This window comes from Eleutherodactylus coqui, chromosome 1 (genome assembly GCF_035609145.1).
Source record: "Eleutherodactylus coqui strain aEleCoq1 chromosome 1, aEleCoq1.hap1, whole genome shotgun sequence".
Taxonomy (NCBI): Eukaryota; Metazoa; Chordata; class Amphibia; order Anura; family Eleutherodactylidae; genus Eleutherodactylus; species Eleutherodactylus coqui.
The window spans coordinates 501,041,881-501,060,379 of NC_089837.1; the positions used below are offsets into that span (position 1 = coordinate 501,041,881).

Sequence of the window (18,499 nt, forward strand, 5' to 3'; positions counted from 1 at the left end):
TCTTCAGTTTTGCACAACCCAGCGCCAATAATCGTTTTATATAGGAGGGCAGTAGATTGCTGCCCTCTACAGGTGGGCCGAGATAGAAGAACCTTAATAATTTCTGCCTTTAATGTATGTGTGAATCACCTCCATGTTCTGTCTACTGGGTAATATACACTCCACTGTATAAACCCCAAGCAACAGGTGTTGTATCAGTAGTAGAACCTGTTCTCCCTCTCCGCATAGAAGAGTCTGTCGGTGTAAGGTCATTCACACTATGGAATTCACGCCATGACTCCACCATATCCACCAGCTGAGACTCTTCCTACCTGACAGAAAGGGTTTATCTCTTCATACAGTTTGTGCCAAATTCTGACTCCTATCAGTCCAACAGGAATGTGGACCCATCTGACCAGATGTTTTTCCATTGCTCAGTGATACCATTCTTGCCCTCTTGTGCCCACAGGAGCCCCTTTCGCTGGATGTTTTCCTCGATCACAGCATTCTCGGTATACTCACCACACTGTTAAACAAGAAAACCCTACAAGGTTGGCAGTGACATCCCGGCCCGGCTAGTCCAGCACCGATGACCGGCCTTGTTGGAAGTCGCTCAGATCGCTGGATTGTTCCATTGAATGTGGGTAGACACTTAAAATGAACCAAGGAAAACTTGCCACATGATTTTATGCTGCACTCCGGGGTCACGGGGAGCATATCTATACAGGGAAGTCACAGTCGTGAAAGGTCTCTTCAGTGTTCAGCAGCTTCGGCTCACACATGGTATGTTGTCTATTTCAGCTTATGTTTAGAGGAAAGTCTGGAAAACGATAGATGGATATGTACGCACACAACATGGTGGCACAACCAATGATACATGGATACATGTGTGAACACAACATGGTGGCACAACCGGCAATAGATGAATATGTGTGAACACAACATGGTGGCACAACCGGCAATAGATGAATATGTGTGAACACAACATGGTGGCACAACCGGCAATAGATGAATATGTGTGAACACAACATGGTGGCACAACCAGCGATAGATGAATATGTACGAACACAACATAGTGGCACAATCAACGATAGATGGATATGTACGAACCAAACATGGTGACACAACCAACGATAGTGGATATGTACGAACACAACATGGTGACACAACCAATGATACATGTGTGAACACAACATAGTGGCACAACCGGCAATAGATGAATATGTGTGAACACAACATGGTGGCACAACCAACAATAGATGAATATGTGTGAACACAACATGGTGGCACAACCAACAATAGATGAATATGTGTGAACACAACATGGTGGCACAACTAGCGATAGATGAATATGTACGAACACAACATAGTGGCACAATCAACGATAGTGGATATGTACGAACACAACATGGTGGCACAACCAACGATAGATGGATATGTACGAACCAAACATGGTGACACAACCAACGATAGTGGATATGTACGAACACAACATGGTGACACAACCAATGATACATGTGTGAACACAACATAGTGGCACAACCGGCAATAGATGAATATGTGTGAACACAACATGGTGGCACAACCAACAATAGATGAATATGTGTGAACACAACATGGTGGCACAACCAACAATAGATGAATATGTGTGAACACAACATGGTGGCACAACTAGCGATAGATGAATATGTACGAACACAACATAGTGGCACAATCAACGATAGTGGATATGTACGAACACAACATGGTGGCACAACCAACGATAGATGAATATGTGTGAACACAACATAGTGGCACAACCAACGATAGTGGATATGTACGAACACAACATGGTGGCACAACCAGCGATAGATCAATATGTACGAACACAACATGGTGGCACAACCAGCGATAGATGATTATGTACGAACACAACAGGGTGGTACAACCAACGATAGATGGATATGTAACGCACACAATATGGTGACACAACCAGCGATAGATGAATATGTACGAACACAACAGGGTGGCACAATCAACGATAGATGGATATGTACGAACACAACATGGTGGCACAATCAACGATAGATGGATATGTACGAACACAACATGGTGGCACAATTAACGATAGATGGATATGTACGCACACAACATGGTGGCCCAACCAATGATACATGGATGTGTGAGAACACAACATGGTGGCACAATCAACGATAGATGGATATGTACGCACACAACATGGTGGCACAACCAATGATACATGGATATGTGTGAACACAACAGGGTGGTACAACCAACGATAGATGGATATGTGCGAACGCAACAGGGTGGCACAATCAACGATAGATGGATATGTACAAACACAACATGGTGGCCCAACCAATGATACATGGATATGTGTGAACACAACAGGGTGGTACAACCAACGATAGATGGATATGTGCGAACGCAACATGGTGACACAACCAACGATAGATGGATATGTACGCACATGGTGGCACAACCAACAATAGATGGATATGTACGCACATGGTGACACAACCAACGATAGATGGATATGTACGCACATGGTGGCACAACCAACGATAGATGGATATGTACGCACATGGTGACACAACCAACGATAGATGGATAGGTACGCACATGGTGACACAACCAACAATAGATGGATAGGTACGCACATGGTGACACAACCAACGATAGATGGATATGTACGCACATGGTGACACAACCAACGATAGATGGATATGTACGCACATGGTGGCACAACCAACGATAGATGGATATGTACGCACATGGTGACACAACCAACAATAGATGGATATGTACGCACATGGTGGCACAACCAACGATAGATGGATATGTACGCACATGGTGACACAACCAACGATAGATGGATAGGTACGCACATGGTGACACAACCAACGATAGATGGATAGGTACGCACATGGTGACACAACCAACAATAGATGGATATGTACGCACATGGTGACACAACCAACGATAGATGGATATGTACGCACATGGTGGCACAACCAACAATAGATGGATAGGTACGCACATGGTGGCACAACCAACAATAGATGGATATGTACGCACATGGTGACACAACCAACGATAAATGGATAGGTACGCACATGGTGGCACAACCAACGATAGATGGATAGGTACGCACATGGTGACACAACCAACAATAGATGGATATGTACGCACATGGTGACACAACCAACAATAGATGGATATGTACGCACATGGTGGCACAACCAACAATAGATGGATATGTACGCACATGGTGACACAACCAAAGATAGTTTTTGTTTTTTTTTCTTAAAATAAATTTTTTTTGAGTCCTGCTAAACATTCTCATACAGCACAACGGTTCAGTTCTCATCGGTGCTGAGCTTTACAAAAAGGAAAAGCCCAACTTCCAGTAAAGCTTCATAGAAAACTGTCTACATATTGAGAAAGTCAAATTCTAAGCATCAATTACAGTTCAGAAGATAGAACTATGCAGCTGCCAGAGCTAAATCCATCTACACATTATATGGATAACTAATGATTGGGTTCTCGATACAAGAGGCCCATTTTGGAAGTAAGTACCATTAATTGAGAGGGTTATGACCACCATCCTGTTGTTCCTGGCTTCGGCCACCTTTCTGTTCTGGCTAAAGTATCAAATCTCCATGACAAAGTGGAGTGTTGCTGATCTGTGTGACCAACAAGCACGGCGCTAGGATTACACCCCCGCGATGGAGGGGCCGGGCGCGCTCATTAAATCCACATAAAACATGAATGTTTTGGAAAGTGGGTGAAGTAGTTCCGACCGGTGTCCAAACCCATGGAGTAACTAAAGCCAGTTGTGTCATGTCCATGTTCTTGGTAACAAGCAATCTACAAAATACAGGACAGGAAATTAAAACTTCCAAAATGTAAGTTGTCCAAGGCAAATAACCACGCCACTACAATTTAACCCCTTAAAGGGGTTGTCCGGTTAATCTATCCTTTGTGATTCTCAGGGCCCAACTCCTGGCGCCACAGTCCATCAGTTGTTGCAGGGTATGTTCACACAAGACATAGAATCAGCAGGGGGAAAAAATGGTACATGTTTTACTGCAAATCCACGATGTATCCGTTCAAGAATGCTCAGGTCGGGGGTGAACAGCAGCCTGGACCACGCGATGTGCCAGGTGGCACATGTGCAGAGTCATTCTGCGCTGGACACTGAGGGAGTAACATAATGGTGCCAGCCCTGATAGGCTGGCGGGGTTGTCTTTCACCCAAGTCAGCTTACCAATATCCATGTAAAGGTATTTAAACTGGTTCCTTGGTGCAAGGGTTGTCCGTTACACATCCAGTGCACTCACCCCCTCGGTGTGACAGGAGTATCCTGCATTCAGTAATCCTGTTGCCATTAGCTTCCTACTTAAAGGAATATTCAGATTATGCAAAGTTGCGGTCAAATGAATGCTAATCAAATGTTATCAATGTTTGCAATGTGGTTCTACTTTGGATTTCGTGTCTGTAGGTTTATAAGCCATTACCTTCTCCTGGCATATCAGAGGTGTTTATTCCTAGGTTGCCATGGATACGACCAGCAACTATTTCAACACTACAGGTCGAGCATGCTCAGAAAGAACAACCAGGGATGGCTTTATTTCTATTCAGCTCTTGGGGCCAGCCTGCTGGCAAATAGCAGGGCAGCACTTAATGGGGATACGCTCAGGAAGGAAGTTCAGAGCAAGGAATTGTGGTAAATGTAGTTTCAAGCAGCTTGTCAACAGGGATGTGGCGGTCATATTGGCAAATAGTGATGCACGGAAACATCAGAAATGGAGGACAGGATAAGAAGATAATTGCTGCGTGATTCATACCCATAACCAGCGGTGCATAAACAGGGCGCCAACACCTTTCATATATGAAATTTTAAAAATGTGTTTCACAACCGAAATTCCTTTTTTAGGTTCCTTAAACTCTGTGGTTTATTGTTAAGTATTATCAGTGCACCTCAGACTGGTTTTCAGTCTCTCTCCTACAGCGAGGTTGCCCTTTTCGGAACAGATGCTCTGCTGCTGGAGTCACTGCCTACATACATTACTTATCCTGTACTGATCCTGAGTTACATCCTGTATTATACTCCAGAGCTGCACTCACTATTCTGCTGGTGGAGTCACTGCCTACATACATTACTTATCCTGTACTGCTCCTGAGTTACATCCTGTATTATACCCCAGAGCTGCACTCACTATTCTGCTGGTGGAGTCACTGTGTACATACATTACTTACCCTCTACTGATCCTGAGTTACATCTTGTATTATCCTCCAGAGCTGCACTCACTATTCTGCTGGTGGAGTCACTGTGTACATACATTACTTATCCTGCACTGATCCTGAGTTTAGCCAACAGTCATCCCGTGTAAATGAAGCATTAGACATGTATGTCGGTTGCATATTCTGGTAGATACTAAACATACAGCCTAAACATACTCCAGAGCTGCACTCACTATTCTGCTGGTGGAGTCACTGTGTACATACATTACTTTTCCTGTACATTGAAGTTAGTGGAAGCCATCTGACCCGCGGCCTGTCCGTAATTAACATTGGGAACAGGTCGTGGATTCTGCGCTATCGCCTAGCATGGGAAAATCTCTACTGCACATGTCCGACGGCGAGCCGTACGAACCATATGCAGCACAGAGAAGGAGAAAAGAAGACAGGTACGCGGGGTCACCGGCCGGGCAGAGGGTCGGTTCTGCTGCGGGATCCCGACCCGGTCGTGTGCAGCCGGACGAAGACTCCATGAACATCTGCGTTTGAGGTTTCTGTTCTTTGGCTTCATCATTAGGACAGAAAGACAGAACCAAATGTTTCCATTTCCCATTGATCTGAATGATGTTCTCAGGGCTCCCGGTGCATCTCTGTCCAATCCATCGGGTTTCTCTTTCTTTTCACGGAAGCTAATCAGTAGTCGGCTGTGCTGCTCTTTTTGCCATTTGAAAAAAATGGAAACCGGATGAAAAGTAACTTCTGTTGTTTCCTTTATATTGGTATCAAAGGAGTATGGGTGCAAAAGAAATCCCTCCGGTTTGTATCCATTATGTGTTCTGTTTTTTGGATCCCTTTTTTTTTGCAAATGCTTAGAAGGATACTACAAAAAAATAAAAAGACTGTATGTACTCAAGTATTAGCCGACCCGAGTATAAGCCGATGCACCTAATTTTACCACAAAAAAACTGTGAAAATTAGGTACCTCGAGTATAAGCCTAGGGTGGGAAATGCATGGTCCGTGAACCATTGCTTTCAACAATGGTCACAGCGCTCAGGCAATCACAGGCAGAGCTCGGCCATTCACTGAATTCATTGAATGTCCGAGTGCTGCCTGTGTTTAGATGAGGGCTGTGACCAATCACAGGCAGCGCTCAGCTGTCAATCAATGAATGGCTGAGCGCTGCCTGTGATTGGCTGAGCGCTCAGCCAATCAGACGCAGCCCTTTCAGCAGGCGAGGATTCTAAATCCCCGGCTGCTGAAAGAACTTCTTTACAGTGACGGGACCCAAGAGACTAAACGCGCCTGAGCCCCGGCAGCGGCAGAGATGTAAGTATGTATTTTTTATACTTGAGTATATATAGTACACTAAAAAAAGGGTGCAAACTGCTGAAAAAGTAAGCTAAGTTGTCCATTTTTGGATGGACTCATCTGATTGACTGGCTCCGTTTACAGCCGTTAACAATGAATACCTGAAGGTAGATGTGCCCCGTTACACGGACCGATAAATCATTCAGATTTCGGCATCCAATGGGAAGCTTAACAATTATCACTCAGTGTAAAGGCACACCCCGACTGAATGCCGAATGAAAATTTGTTTGCTTCTTGTTCATCCTTCAATTTCTACATACAGAAAACTGAATGACGATGCGGCCCGTGTTGTGAATGTAGCAGGTGGGCTAGAACGTTCTCCGGCCCGCTCCACCTCCATTCACTGAGCGATGCTCATTCCTGTGTAAAAACGCAGGAACGATTATTGCGGGAACGACCTTTTTGGCATCTGTGCCCGACGTGTCGTCCCATATCTGGTTACGGTAGAAGGTTTCAATAAGGCTGCTTTCACATCCGTGGCGGAGCAGGAAAGGGGAATTCCCTGGCCGAACAGGTCCGTCTTTTCACGGAACCAAATAGCGCCGAACAGACCTCCTTGACTACAATAGAGTCCATTTGATTTCCACCTAGTCGGCCCGCCTTTTACCCGAAGAAAAAGTGTTACATGCAGAATTTTGTGCCGGAACCTCCGAACAGCGGTCCCAGTGTAGAGGTGAACCCAGCCTGAAGGGTTACCTTATTGGGCACCACTATGACGTCCATACAACGCCAGCTTCTTACAATAAGCACATAGGTGTCATCTGGATGACTTTACCAATACCTGTGTGGCTAGCAGGCCGGACTCTGGACCCCCGGACGTTGGAGAGTTTGTGGTTTCTCAGGTATGTAATGATGATGACGCATCGGGAATTATCTGTAATTTCTTCGACAAGGGTAAAGACAATAAAAATCCTAAAATGAATTACAGATTTAATGGTTCGTACAGCCAAAAGAAAAGTTGGCAGCTCCACACAAACCGAACCTAAAAAGGACATTTACAGCTTACTCAGGAATGAAAATTTGGCCGAATTGAAAAAACAAAATCATTTGTAATCTCAAAAAGAAAACGGAGAGGAATGTGGCTGTTAGTCAGGCCCACCGCCCGAGCGCCGGCCAGAGTCCCCGAGAGGAGAGGGCTGAGGCCGGACAGCATCTCGAAGAACTCAACCAAGTCTCAGAAGTAAGCACAAGTATAGAGGCCGGTAAGACGGGCCCGACCCAGGAGTAAGAACGCTCGTAGTGGTGGACAGTTATAAGCACGGTCCAAGAAGAATCTCATAGTCGTGGTCCGCCAATAACATTTATTGTCGAGGGTCTGTAATAACAACTTTATATTTGTGGTCCAGGAATAGGAAATTTCATAATCATGGTTCGGTTATAAGACATTTCATAGTCATCTAGTATTGAAGGGACTGTCCAGTTGTGAACTATTGATAACCTATCTTTAAGATGGGTCATCAATAGTATAGGGGGCTGCAATAAGGGACCCCCAACTAATCAGCTGTTCACTGGGCTGATGCACTCATGCTGATATCTGCAGGAAACAGACAGCTCCGTTTTGACTTCAGTGGTCAGGTTTGGTATTACAGGTAAAGTTCATATTCAGTTCAATTAGAACTTTGCCTGTAACATCAAACCTGGCCACTGCAGTGGGAACGGAGCTGTCTGCTTCCTGTAGAAATTGGCTCAATGCATCAGCCCAGCGAACAACTGCTCTGTGGGAATGGGGGACCATGGCCAGTCCACTATCGATGACCTATTTTGAGGATAGGTTATCAATAGTTTACAACAAGACAACACCTTTAAGAACTTTATACTTGTGGTCCAGTAGTAAAAGATTTTATAATCATTGCCCGGTAATAAGGACTTTATAATTATAGTCCAGTAATAAGAGTAAGATGTTTTATAGTTGTGGTCCAGTAATAAGAACTCTATAGTTGCGGTCTGCTAATAAGCATTCTCATAGCCATCGACAGAAAACAACCCAAGCAGTACCCATTATCCAAGTCGGCTATCTAGGACCTTAGTGAGTGTCTTTCTGCTTAAACTGTCGAATGGTTTGAAGTCCTTGATTGTAACCATCACCAGCATGTGAGTTACTGCTTAGTTCTGGAATGGAGTCGAATAGCCAACCCCCTGCAATGACACCACTGGCAGCGGAAGGGTTACAGCATGGGACCCAATGTCAGAACTGGTCGGAAGCAGAGGTCCCTGACGGTGCTGGACAGGGTGATTCCCTCCCTTGACCTCTTTAAAGGGGTTATCCAGGACTAAGGACAGGCCCTCAATGTGTACGACTCGGATACCTGAGACTATGCCAATCAGAAGCAAGAACCAGGGCCCAGACATACAACACATTAGGTCTCTGTACTTGACCTAGTCCAAGTTTAAGTGTTGCATTAGGGTAGCCTGAGTTAGTAGAAGTGTTCCATTCAGGATCTCCATCAATACGTTAGAGAAGGGACCCAACCCGTCCATCCATTACATGGACCACCCATTGATTCCAAAGGGTACCGTGTAATGCTTCAGTTCACCAGTGGTGGTGCTGCAAGAAGATGGTGCACTTTCTAAAAGGTTTTCCCGCAGTAGTCTCTGTGGGTTTTCTTGGTTTTTTTATTGATGACCTATAATCACGATCAATAGTTGATCAGCTGGGGTCCGCTGGCTGTACAACCGTTCAGGCGCCCGCTGTCACGAGCAAAACCCACAGAGTCTGGGTCGGAAGCAGATCACTCCGACTCCTGTGTATTGGCTAGTGCTGGTACCCGCTGGCACAGCTATCAATGATTTTAATGGAAGTTGTGCCTGCAATTACCATCACTGCCACTACACGGGGGTGCGCTGTGCTTCTGCTCTGTACCCGGTGTGTTTTACCGGTGCTCCAACAACTGATCAGTTGGGTTCTTAGTGGCAGACCTCAGCCAATCAGCTATAGAGGACCTATACCGAGGATAGGTCATCAGTAACAATAGCCTGAGCCGCCTCACTGGCTGAAAACATTGTATCATCCGGGAGACCCAGAGCAGTCAGGGGGACTTGCAGGAGTGGAGAGAGGGGAGTATATATATCTCGGACAACCCCTTTAACAACTCGCCAACTTGGTCTTCAAGTGATCCCTCGCTGCTGTGAGAGGCCGCAGCGCTGAGTGTGCCATGGATAGCCAAACCAGCGAGAGACGGCAGCGGCGACTGTTTCGTTGAGGATCATTATGCGTTTTGGGGAATCAATGCCCGTTAAGTGGGAGGAGCAAAATGATTAAAAAAAGGCAGCAGCCAATCAATATTCGATGGGAGGCGCACGCCAAACAAGCCTGAGAAGCTATTGGCTAGTCGTTGGAAGACAGTAGCTACCTGTTTACGCCAGACGATAATTAAGCAACTAGTGACTATTTTTTGGTGAGCTGAAACAAAGCGACCAGTGAGCGACCTCTCCCTCTGCACCGGGTCGGTGGCCGCGTTCACATGGAACAACTGCTGCTTACATTCGCTTTACTATTCAGACCATAACTGTCCCACGCGAAGCGACTTAAGGCTAATTTCACACGGACGAGCGCGATATCGGACCGTGAAACTCGACCCGATAATCACTCGCCAAAATGCCAATTTTGGATTCAGGGTTTCCTAGGGGGCTTTTTCTTTCTGCCATTATACAATGGCGCCATCTGCTGGCTAGAGCCAGTACTGTGGTATCTGACATGCTAGAGAGGCCCCTGACAACAGAGCAGCCAGTAATATACAGTAAGAATACCCTGCTGGACGTCTTCCGACATCGGAGCTGTACAGGCTTCAATCAGAATGTCTTCAGACGTCAGACGGTGGATTGGAAAGGGTTAAACATTCGCACCAAGGACCGTGACCCGGACGTGTGCCAGAAGACTGTCCTTGTGGTTGTACTAAACGTTCCATCGCAAAGACCTCTAGCAAAAAATGTAAAAAGTGCATCTGGTATCATTTTTATTCACTTTTTGGCAGACGCACGCAGCGCTGTTACATATGTGCGGTATATATATATACGTTGGGAGAGTCATCAGGCATATACTGGGGTGGGTGAGCAGGGCTTCACCTCACCGTTGGGGTCGGTGTATCGGGCTTCCTTCCACAATCATCTTTCTAGTAAGTGAACTTCGGCTTCTAATTACCTTGGCCGGTTAATTGGCGCGGCTTCATCTGCTGCTATCTGTGAACTATGACCTATTACCTAGAAGCTCCGCCAAGAGGTGACTGTAACTCAACAGGGGTCAATGTATCACGTCCTCCACATACGTGAGTGCTACACGTAATCGGATCCAGCATGGATACATGGCATCCGCAACTCTAGAGAGGTCTGACACCACCGGATTAAAATTGCGGATTCCCCAATCGCCGTCCGCGCGGATGATCCTCTGTAATACGCAGGCATTGAGGGGCCTGTAGTTTCAAACTTTCCTTCACGCCTGCGGGTATGAATTTCGCGTACGTAAGAAAAATCATAACATGCTATATTTTAGCGTGGATTCTGCGCGGACGGGCCCCATTGATGTCTATGGATGTGTGCGACCCGCAGCCCATACGCAAATAACATTGCCGAATCACTTCCTAGACACAAGACAGGAAAAGCTGGGGAAGAGGAGAGAGTGACATTCGCAATTCATTTCCACGATCATTCGCAGGTCCTCCGCTGCGTATATATCCACAAGCGAAACCCGACCCGTTCGTGTGAGCCTGGCCTGAAGGAAGATACAAATGGCTAAATGCTGGACCATATTCAAGCTGCGCCATACATAATAGGTCCGGCTCACATGGCCGTATGATCACTGCGTATTACCTGCACAGTATTTTAGCACATGATACACAGTGGCAATATCCTATAGACTTTAAATGTGCCGCTTACATGAGCCGCGCAAAATACGTGCGCAAAAGAAATATGTGACATGCTCTATCGTGGCGCGTATTATACGTGAACGCACACCAAGGTATTGTGTAGGGACTCGCGGTAGTCAGCAAGTACGCATTTCATAGAGATACGCAGGCCTGCAGGCAAACATGATCACATGAGTTGGGCCTAGTATACAGTCAGATGGTACCTTGACCAGAATTTTTATTTTGTGCCCCCCTACTGACAGGCAGTCTGCCTATATTCTGCTTGTGCAGAAAGCAGCAAGATAGCAGCATACGCACAGCAGAACAGCTCAGTGAGTAAATACGGCACCAGATCCGAGCTCCCGACATATATACGGCACCAGATTCGAGCTCCCGACATATATACGGCACCAGATCCGAGCTCCCGACATATATACGGCACCAGATCCGAGCTCCCGACATATATACGGCACCAGATCCGAGCTCCCGACATATATACGGCACCAGATCCGAGCTCCCGACATATATACGGCACCAGATCCCAGCTCCCGACATATATACGGCACCAGATCCCAGCTCCCGACATATATACGGCACCAGATCCCAGCTCCCGACATATATACGGCACCAGATCCAAGCTCCTGACATATATACGGCGCCAGATCCAAGCTCCTGACATATATACGGCGCCAGATCCAAGCTCCTGACATATATACGGCACCAGATCCAAGCTCCTGACATATATACGGCGCCAGATCCAAGCTCCTGACATATATACGGCGCCAGATCCAAGCTCCTGACATATATACAGCGCCAGATCCAAGCTCCTGACATATATACAGCGCCAGATCCAAGCTCCTGACATATATACAGCGCCAGATCCAAGCTCTGCACATATATACAGCACCAGATCCAAGCTCCTGACATATACAGCACCAGATCCAAGCTCAGTACATATATACAGCACCAGATCCAAGCTCAGTACATATATACAGCACCAGATCCAAGCTCAGTACATATATACAGCACCAGATCCAAGCTCAGTACATATATATACAGCACCAGATCCAAGCTCAGTACATATATATACAGCACCAGATCCAAGCTCAGTACATATATATACAGCACCAGATCCAAGCTCAGTACATATATACAGCACCAGATCCAAGCTCAATACATAAATACAGCACCAGATCCAAGCTTAATACATAAATACAGCACCAGATCCAAGCATAATACATAAATACAGCACCAGATCCAAGCATAATACATAAATACAGCACCATATACAGCACCAGATCCAAGCTCAATACATAAATACAGCACCAGAATCAGTACATAAATGCAGCACCAGAAATAAGATCAATACATATATACAGCACCAGAACCAGGTTTAGTACATGAATACAGTAGCAGAATTAAGTAATTGTATTTCACAGGTACTGATGAGCTGGCAGCGGCGCCTCGGAACATCAAAGGTACAGAGGCCGAGCCAGGAGGAGGATAAGTCATGTCGCTCCACAAGTCACTGCTGCATGGAGGAAAAACATCATATAAACAATCAGACTTGGGGCTCCTGCCCGCGGCCGTATGCTTAACACGCTCTAAGTTCTCCCCGCAGCGTTTTACACATTTGGAAGCCATACGCTCTGGTGGCAGAGAGTCAGCAGAGACCACGTATGGCACTGCGCAGGCCCGTAAATTACACGCTCACGGACATGCGCAGTAGGTTTTGTATTTTTTTTTTTCATTTTTATTTTAAATGCATTGCGTACGGACAGCGTATCACATGCAGCCCGTATACGGATATAGGGTTCATGCTGCGTGCGTACGCAGAGACATAGAGCATGATGCGATGCATACGCAGTCCACACGCCGGTGGGCAGGGACCAATGAAAATTCATTGACTTTCATCAACTCTATTCACCGCGTATCACGCAGCCGTTATACGTGGTGAAAACACGGTCGTGGACATGAGCCCTTAAAGGGGGCGATCGCCCCTCAACCTACATCTGCCTAATGCCTCCCCCCACAAGCTGGTGGACGGCGGCATGTCCGACTGCATGGTTTGCATGAAGCTAAGGCCAGCCATGACAACATACGTGTAACCGAGGGGAGAGGTATTTGTGTGCGAGATGATAACTGATGAGCAGGAGCCATTGTGGGACATCGCTGTCCATAACCCCTTATCGCCGTCCCCCGTCATGGTGGCTTGAGGCCCATGTCCTGGTACCTCCTCCAGCCACGCACGGTGTTAAAGGGGTTGGCTCATGCCAGATACTGATGGCTAGAATAGGTCATCAATGTCCGTCTGGAGGGGATCCAACTGATGGGACCTCCGAGGACTGATCAGTGGAGCAAAGTCACTTAGTCTGCAGTTGTATCTCCACAGGGTAAGATGTCTGGTCACTGGGACCCCCACAATCACTGGATGGGGGTCCTGAGCCACAGCTATTCTATACACCAATATTGTGCAGATGCCGCAAAAAGAATCCGCACAAAACCCGCGCGGAAACTGATATGAGGGGCAGAATATAAATCTACAGCCTGTCAATTGTATCCCCATTTACACCGCGGAATCCACGTCTTCTGATTAAGGCCTCATGTCCACGGGCACTGTGGGAGTCTGACCATGCCCGCGGCCGAGGACCCTGCTTACCCATCCGGGTATTCTATTTTCTCAACTGCCGCCGTACATGCGAGTGGACTTTTTTTTAACCTCTGCTTTCCTGCGAAATCCGCAGCCCATCCGGAATTTAATTAGGGCCGGGCCGCGGATTGGACGGCTTCCATTGCCTCCGGCGCAAATCTGCAAAATAATACTCAAAGAACAGTGCAGAATGCTGCGGATGAAATACCAGGCATTATAAGGGTAACACAACGGACCCCATTATAGCCAGGTCCTCTGGGAAGGTCATCAATAGTCGGTCACTGGGGGTCCACCATTTGGGATCCCCGCCAATTAGCTGTTCGCCGACCACCGTCCTGTCAACGCTGCAGTGGCCAGTTAAGCACTGCAGTCTCAGTGCCCGCTGAATTCAATGCAGGCTGCGCCTGCAGTTCCAAACCAGGCCACTACAGTACGGACAGCGCTATCTGCTTCCAGTGCTGTCTACACATTGACTTCTATGGGGGGCCTTTGGTGTGCAAATAAGCAAAAAGGAAAAAGGGCATGTTCTATTTTTGGGGGGTTTTCGTGACCAAAATACGGAAATTTGAATGAACGCAGTAAAATCAATGGGTTCTATTCTCTGCATATTGCGCGCCTCAGGATCCCATGGAGCTGACCCTAGGCTGGGTTCAAACAGGGCGGATTTGCCGTGGAAATTCTGTGTGTAAATTTCGCTGCGGCCTCTAATCCCGGGATTAGCCAGCCAAGTTTGTCAAAAATGTCGTCCACACGGGACGGCCAATCCGTCGCGGCAAAGCCGACAGAAGCCGGCGCTGTGGCGCGGGTTACCTGACTGCAGCATTTCTATTTTTTTATTTTTGGTTCGTTGCGGCCGCGCTCTTCTCTAAGGGAGCACCGGCCGCAACGGAAAAACATGCGGTCAAGCCGCTTCAAAACCAACAGCTGAGTGCCGCAGGTTTGGAAGCTGCACTTTATGGGCGGAAATCTTGCGGTTTTGCGCTGCGGCAAAACCGCAAGATTTCCGTCGGATTCCGCAGTGTGTAAACCCAGCTGGATGACTCTCAGGTGCACACAAGTTGTCAGAGTGATGGCCGCTCAGTGAATGGAGGACGCGGGGGCTGGAGATGGCTTCCGGCGGCCCGCCTCCATACATAGTAAACAGGTAGTCGCGCCTGCTTGTTCTGGACGATCGTTATTTGCCATTTATGCCGCCAGCAATGAACGGCGAACGATAAGCGGACAAATGATCGTCCGTCATTCAGTCGCCGGGGCCGTTTATAGTTGAGATTCGCACGATCCAGCGATAATCTGAACGAATTCCGTTCTGTGTAAAGGGTTCCTCAACAGCGAGTGTCGCTAGCGAATGGAGGCGGAGCGGCGAGAATTGTTCCAGAGCGCCGTCTCCATTCACAGTAAGAGGCGGTGGTTCATACGTGACGCTACCTGATCACATGACCGATCCGGCCTTCAGTTTTACGCATGCAGAAACCGATGAGAATTCGTTCGCCTCTCGTTCAGTTTCTGCTTGCGTAAAACTGAACGACGTACAAGAAGCGAACGGATTCTCATTAGTCGCTCGTTCAGTCGCGGCGTTTACACTGAACGCTAATTGTTCAAATTGTCACTGAGGGCCGGAATCTGAGCGATTTATCGTCCGTCTAAAAGAGTCCATCAGCAATAGTGAGAGGATTGGCGCTCTCGCAGGAGTTCGGGCCGGTCGGTCCTGAACGTAATTTCATCAAGAAATGACGCATAATTTGGCAAGTGACAGCGCTATTCGTGAATATTTGGCCGCAGACCTCTATAACCATATACATCATTGATGAGCGCGGCGTGCATTACGGAAATCACTGCTGCGCACATTGTTTCCACGGACGATGTATGGCGGTTTTTGCTGTATACCAATACAGAACCTGCCGCGGAAAGTCGTATCAATAACTGCTCACGCGAACACAGAACTACACGTGCCGGATATATACGTGACCGCGCTAAGTAACGACCTATAGGCCAGTGACACGCTACCGTATTTCGGCCTCCGTTTTGTATCCGTCATACGAAAGCACGTCCTCGCCTGATCACGGGTGTCCTGCCCTGAACATCATACATCTGGGTAAGGAGACCTGCGGACAGGCTGGAACGCACTAAATACAATAGCATGTCACCATCCATACTTTGCAGCGGTTGCCCATAGCAACCAATGAGATTTCCAGTGGTAAATGAGAGCAGCCATCTTGTTGGTTGCTATGGCAACCCCCTCAACTTTTGCTTTCCAGGTTTTAGAAAGTTTATTAGGTATCTCTGCACACACAGCATTTAGGACGGGCATTATGAGACTTCTAGTTCCACAGGAGTAACAGTTGCCACGTTAACTAGAACGGGTTACCCATAGCAACCAATCAGAGTGCAGCTTTCCTTTTCCCCACAACACGTTCAAAACTGAAAGGAGCGTTCTGATTGGCAGTGGCAAAATAAGAGCCGGCATGTGATTGGTTGCTATGAGCGTGCATGCAGTAAGCGGGTTTCCTGCCTGCGGCCCGGTCTGTGTGACCGCTGCAGCAGCAGTAGCCGAGTCTGGCCCCTCTCGGCTTCCTTACACCCTCCGCCTCCCCTCCCCCCCGCAGCTCTCACCAGATAGAGGGGCGCGTAGATCTTGAAGGACTCCTCCATGGCGCCCTGCGTGATCTGCAGGTAGGAGGTCAGGCACGACGGGTTCCATGTGTGCCCGATCTCGTAACAGCTATGCGGGATGGACTTGCTGTACGCCGCCATGTTGCCTGGTGCTGCTGGAGGAGAAGGAGGAGTGAGGAGGAGGGGGGAGGCGGTGTCGGCGAGGAGTAAAGGTCTCCCCGGCCGGGGTTACTCCAGTGCAAAGCCCTGACAGGATCAGGACAGGAGGGGGGGGCAAGATGGCGGCGGCAGTGACTTCATGGGAGATCAGCGGCTGCAGCACATTCAGGACCACAAAACGAGGAACATCTTCCAGATGTCTGCATATTTAGGCACCAAAGGTCCCCATAGAAGTCAGTGGGGGCGCGAAATATGAAGGAGGCGCGGGAAACACGAAGGACGGCGTCCGCAACTCACTGGTCGTTTCATTGCGTGATTGTCTGCCGCGCCAAATAAACATGTTGGTGCAAAAAGTGCAGTAAAATACACCGATGTGTGTGAAAAAAACGAGTTTATCCTGCAAATACGAAGCGCTTAAATATAATTATATATTTATTTGTATAGCGCCAACATATTCCGCAGCGCTTACATAGACGGGGAATACAGAAAGACAAAAGGACAAACATTACAGAACCACGGTTACATAGTAATCAGCTGATGCAGACAGTAGGGGTGAGGGTCCTGCTCCAACGGGCTTACATACTACAAGTAATGGGGGAATACAGAAGGTAAAGGGGCTGGAGATGTGCGCGGTATGGCGAGGTGGAGAGTGAGGGGTAATACACACAGACAATGGTCAGACATTTAGCCGCGTGACAGCAAAAACAGTATGACTGCAGGAGCGGTTTATGATGGCTAGCAGGGATTGCAGTCAGTAGGTCAGGGAGCATGTTATCAGGCGGAGTACAGAGGGGTTTGTTTAGGGAATGCGGTATGCCTCCCTGAAGAGGTGCGTTTTTAGAGCACGCCTGAAGTTCTGCGAGTCCTGGATTGCCCGGGTAGCCTTTGGTAGTGCGTTCCAGTGGACTGGTGCTGCTCTGGAGAAGTCTTGGAGGCAGGAATGAGAAGTTCGAATTAAAGGGGCGTTCAGTCTGGTTTCGTTAGCAGAGCGGAGAGCCTGGGCTGGGTGATGGATTGAGATGAGGGAGGCGATATAGGGGGGCGCTGCACGGTGGAGGGCTTTGTGGATGAAGGTGGTGAGTTTAAATTGAATTCTGTATTTAACGGGCAGCCAGTGCAGTGACCGGCACAGGGCAGAGGCGTCCGAGTAGCGGCTGGACAGGAAGATGAGCCGGGCTGCCACATTCAGGATGGATTGGAGAGGGTAGAGTCTGGTGCAGGGGAGGCCGATCAGCAACGAGTTGCAATAATCGAGCCGGGAGTGGATGAGGGCAGCAGTAAGGCTAGGTTCACACAGGGCGGGCCGGCGCCGCTCTCACAGAGGGTCGCAGCGTTTCTCTCATTGCTTTCTTAATGGCCGGCGCTGCTGCTGCTCCCGACCCTATTGAAAGCAATGGGCTGCAATGCAAGAACATGCCGCAATCGCATCATGGTGCCTTGCGGGAAAACATCACTCGTCGTTGACCCTATTCAAAAGAATGGCCTTATATTTGTGCGTCTCAAAACGCACAAACCTCGCACGATTCGATGCAGGAAAACAAATCCCAGCGTGTCCTATCATTCTGCGAGATCGCCCGTTGTTTTCAGTGGGGCCAACGGCAGTAGCGCCGCCGTAGTGAAAGCAATGGGAGAATGCTGCGATCCTGTGGC

At 47.9% G+C, this 18,499-nt stretch overlaps 1 protein-coding gene across 1 annotated transcript in view; it reads right to left on the reverse strand.

The window, feature by feature from the left end:
• Nucleotides 1–16,855, reverse strand: part of TMEM135 (transmembrane protein 135) — a 319,952-nt gene extending 303,097 nt beyond the window's left edge. Inside the window, exon 1 of the mRNA XM_066587149.1 lies at nt 16,691–16,855. Coding sequence (XP_066443246.1) covers nt 16,691–16,831 — 141 coding nt within the window. The 5' untranslated portion in view covers nt 16,832–16,855. The remainder of the gene's footprint in view (nt 1–16,690) is intronic.
• Nucleotides 16,856–18,499: the final 1,644 nt, after the last annotated feature.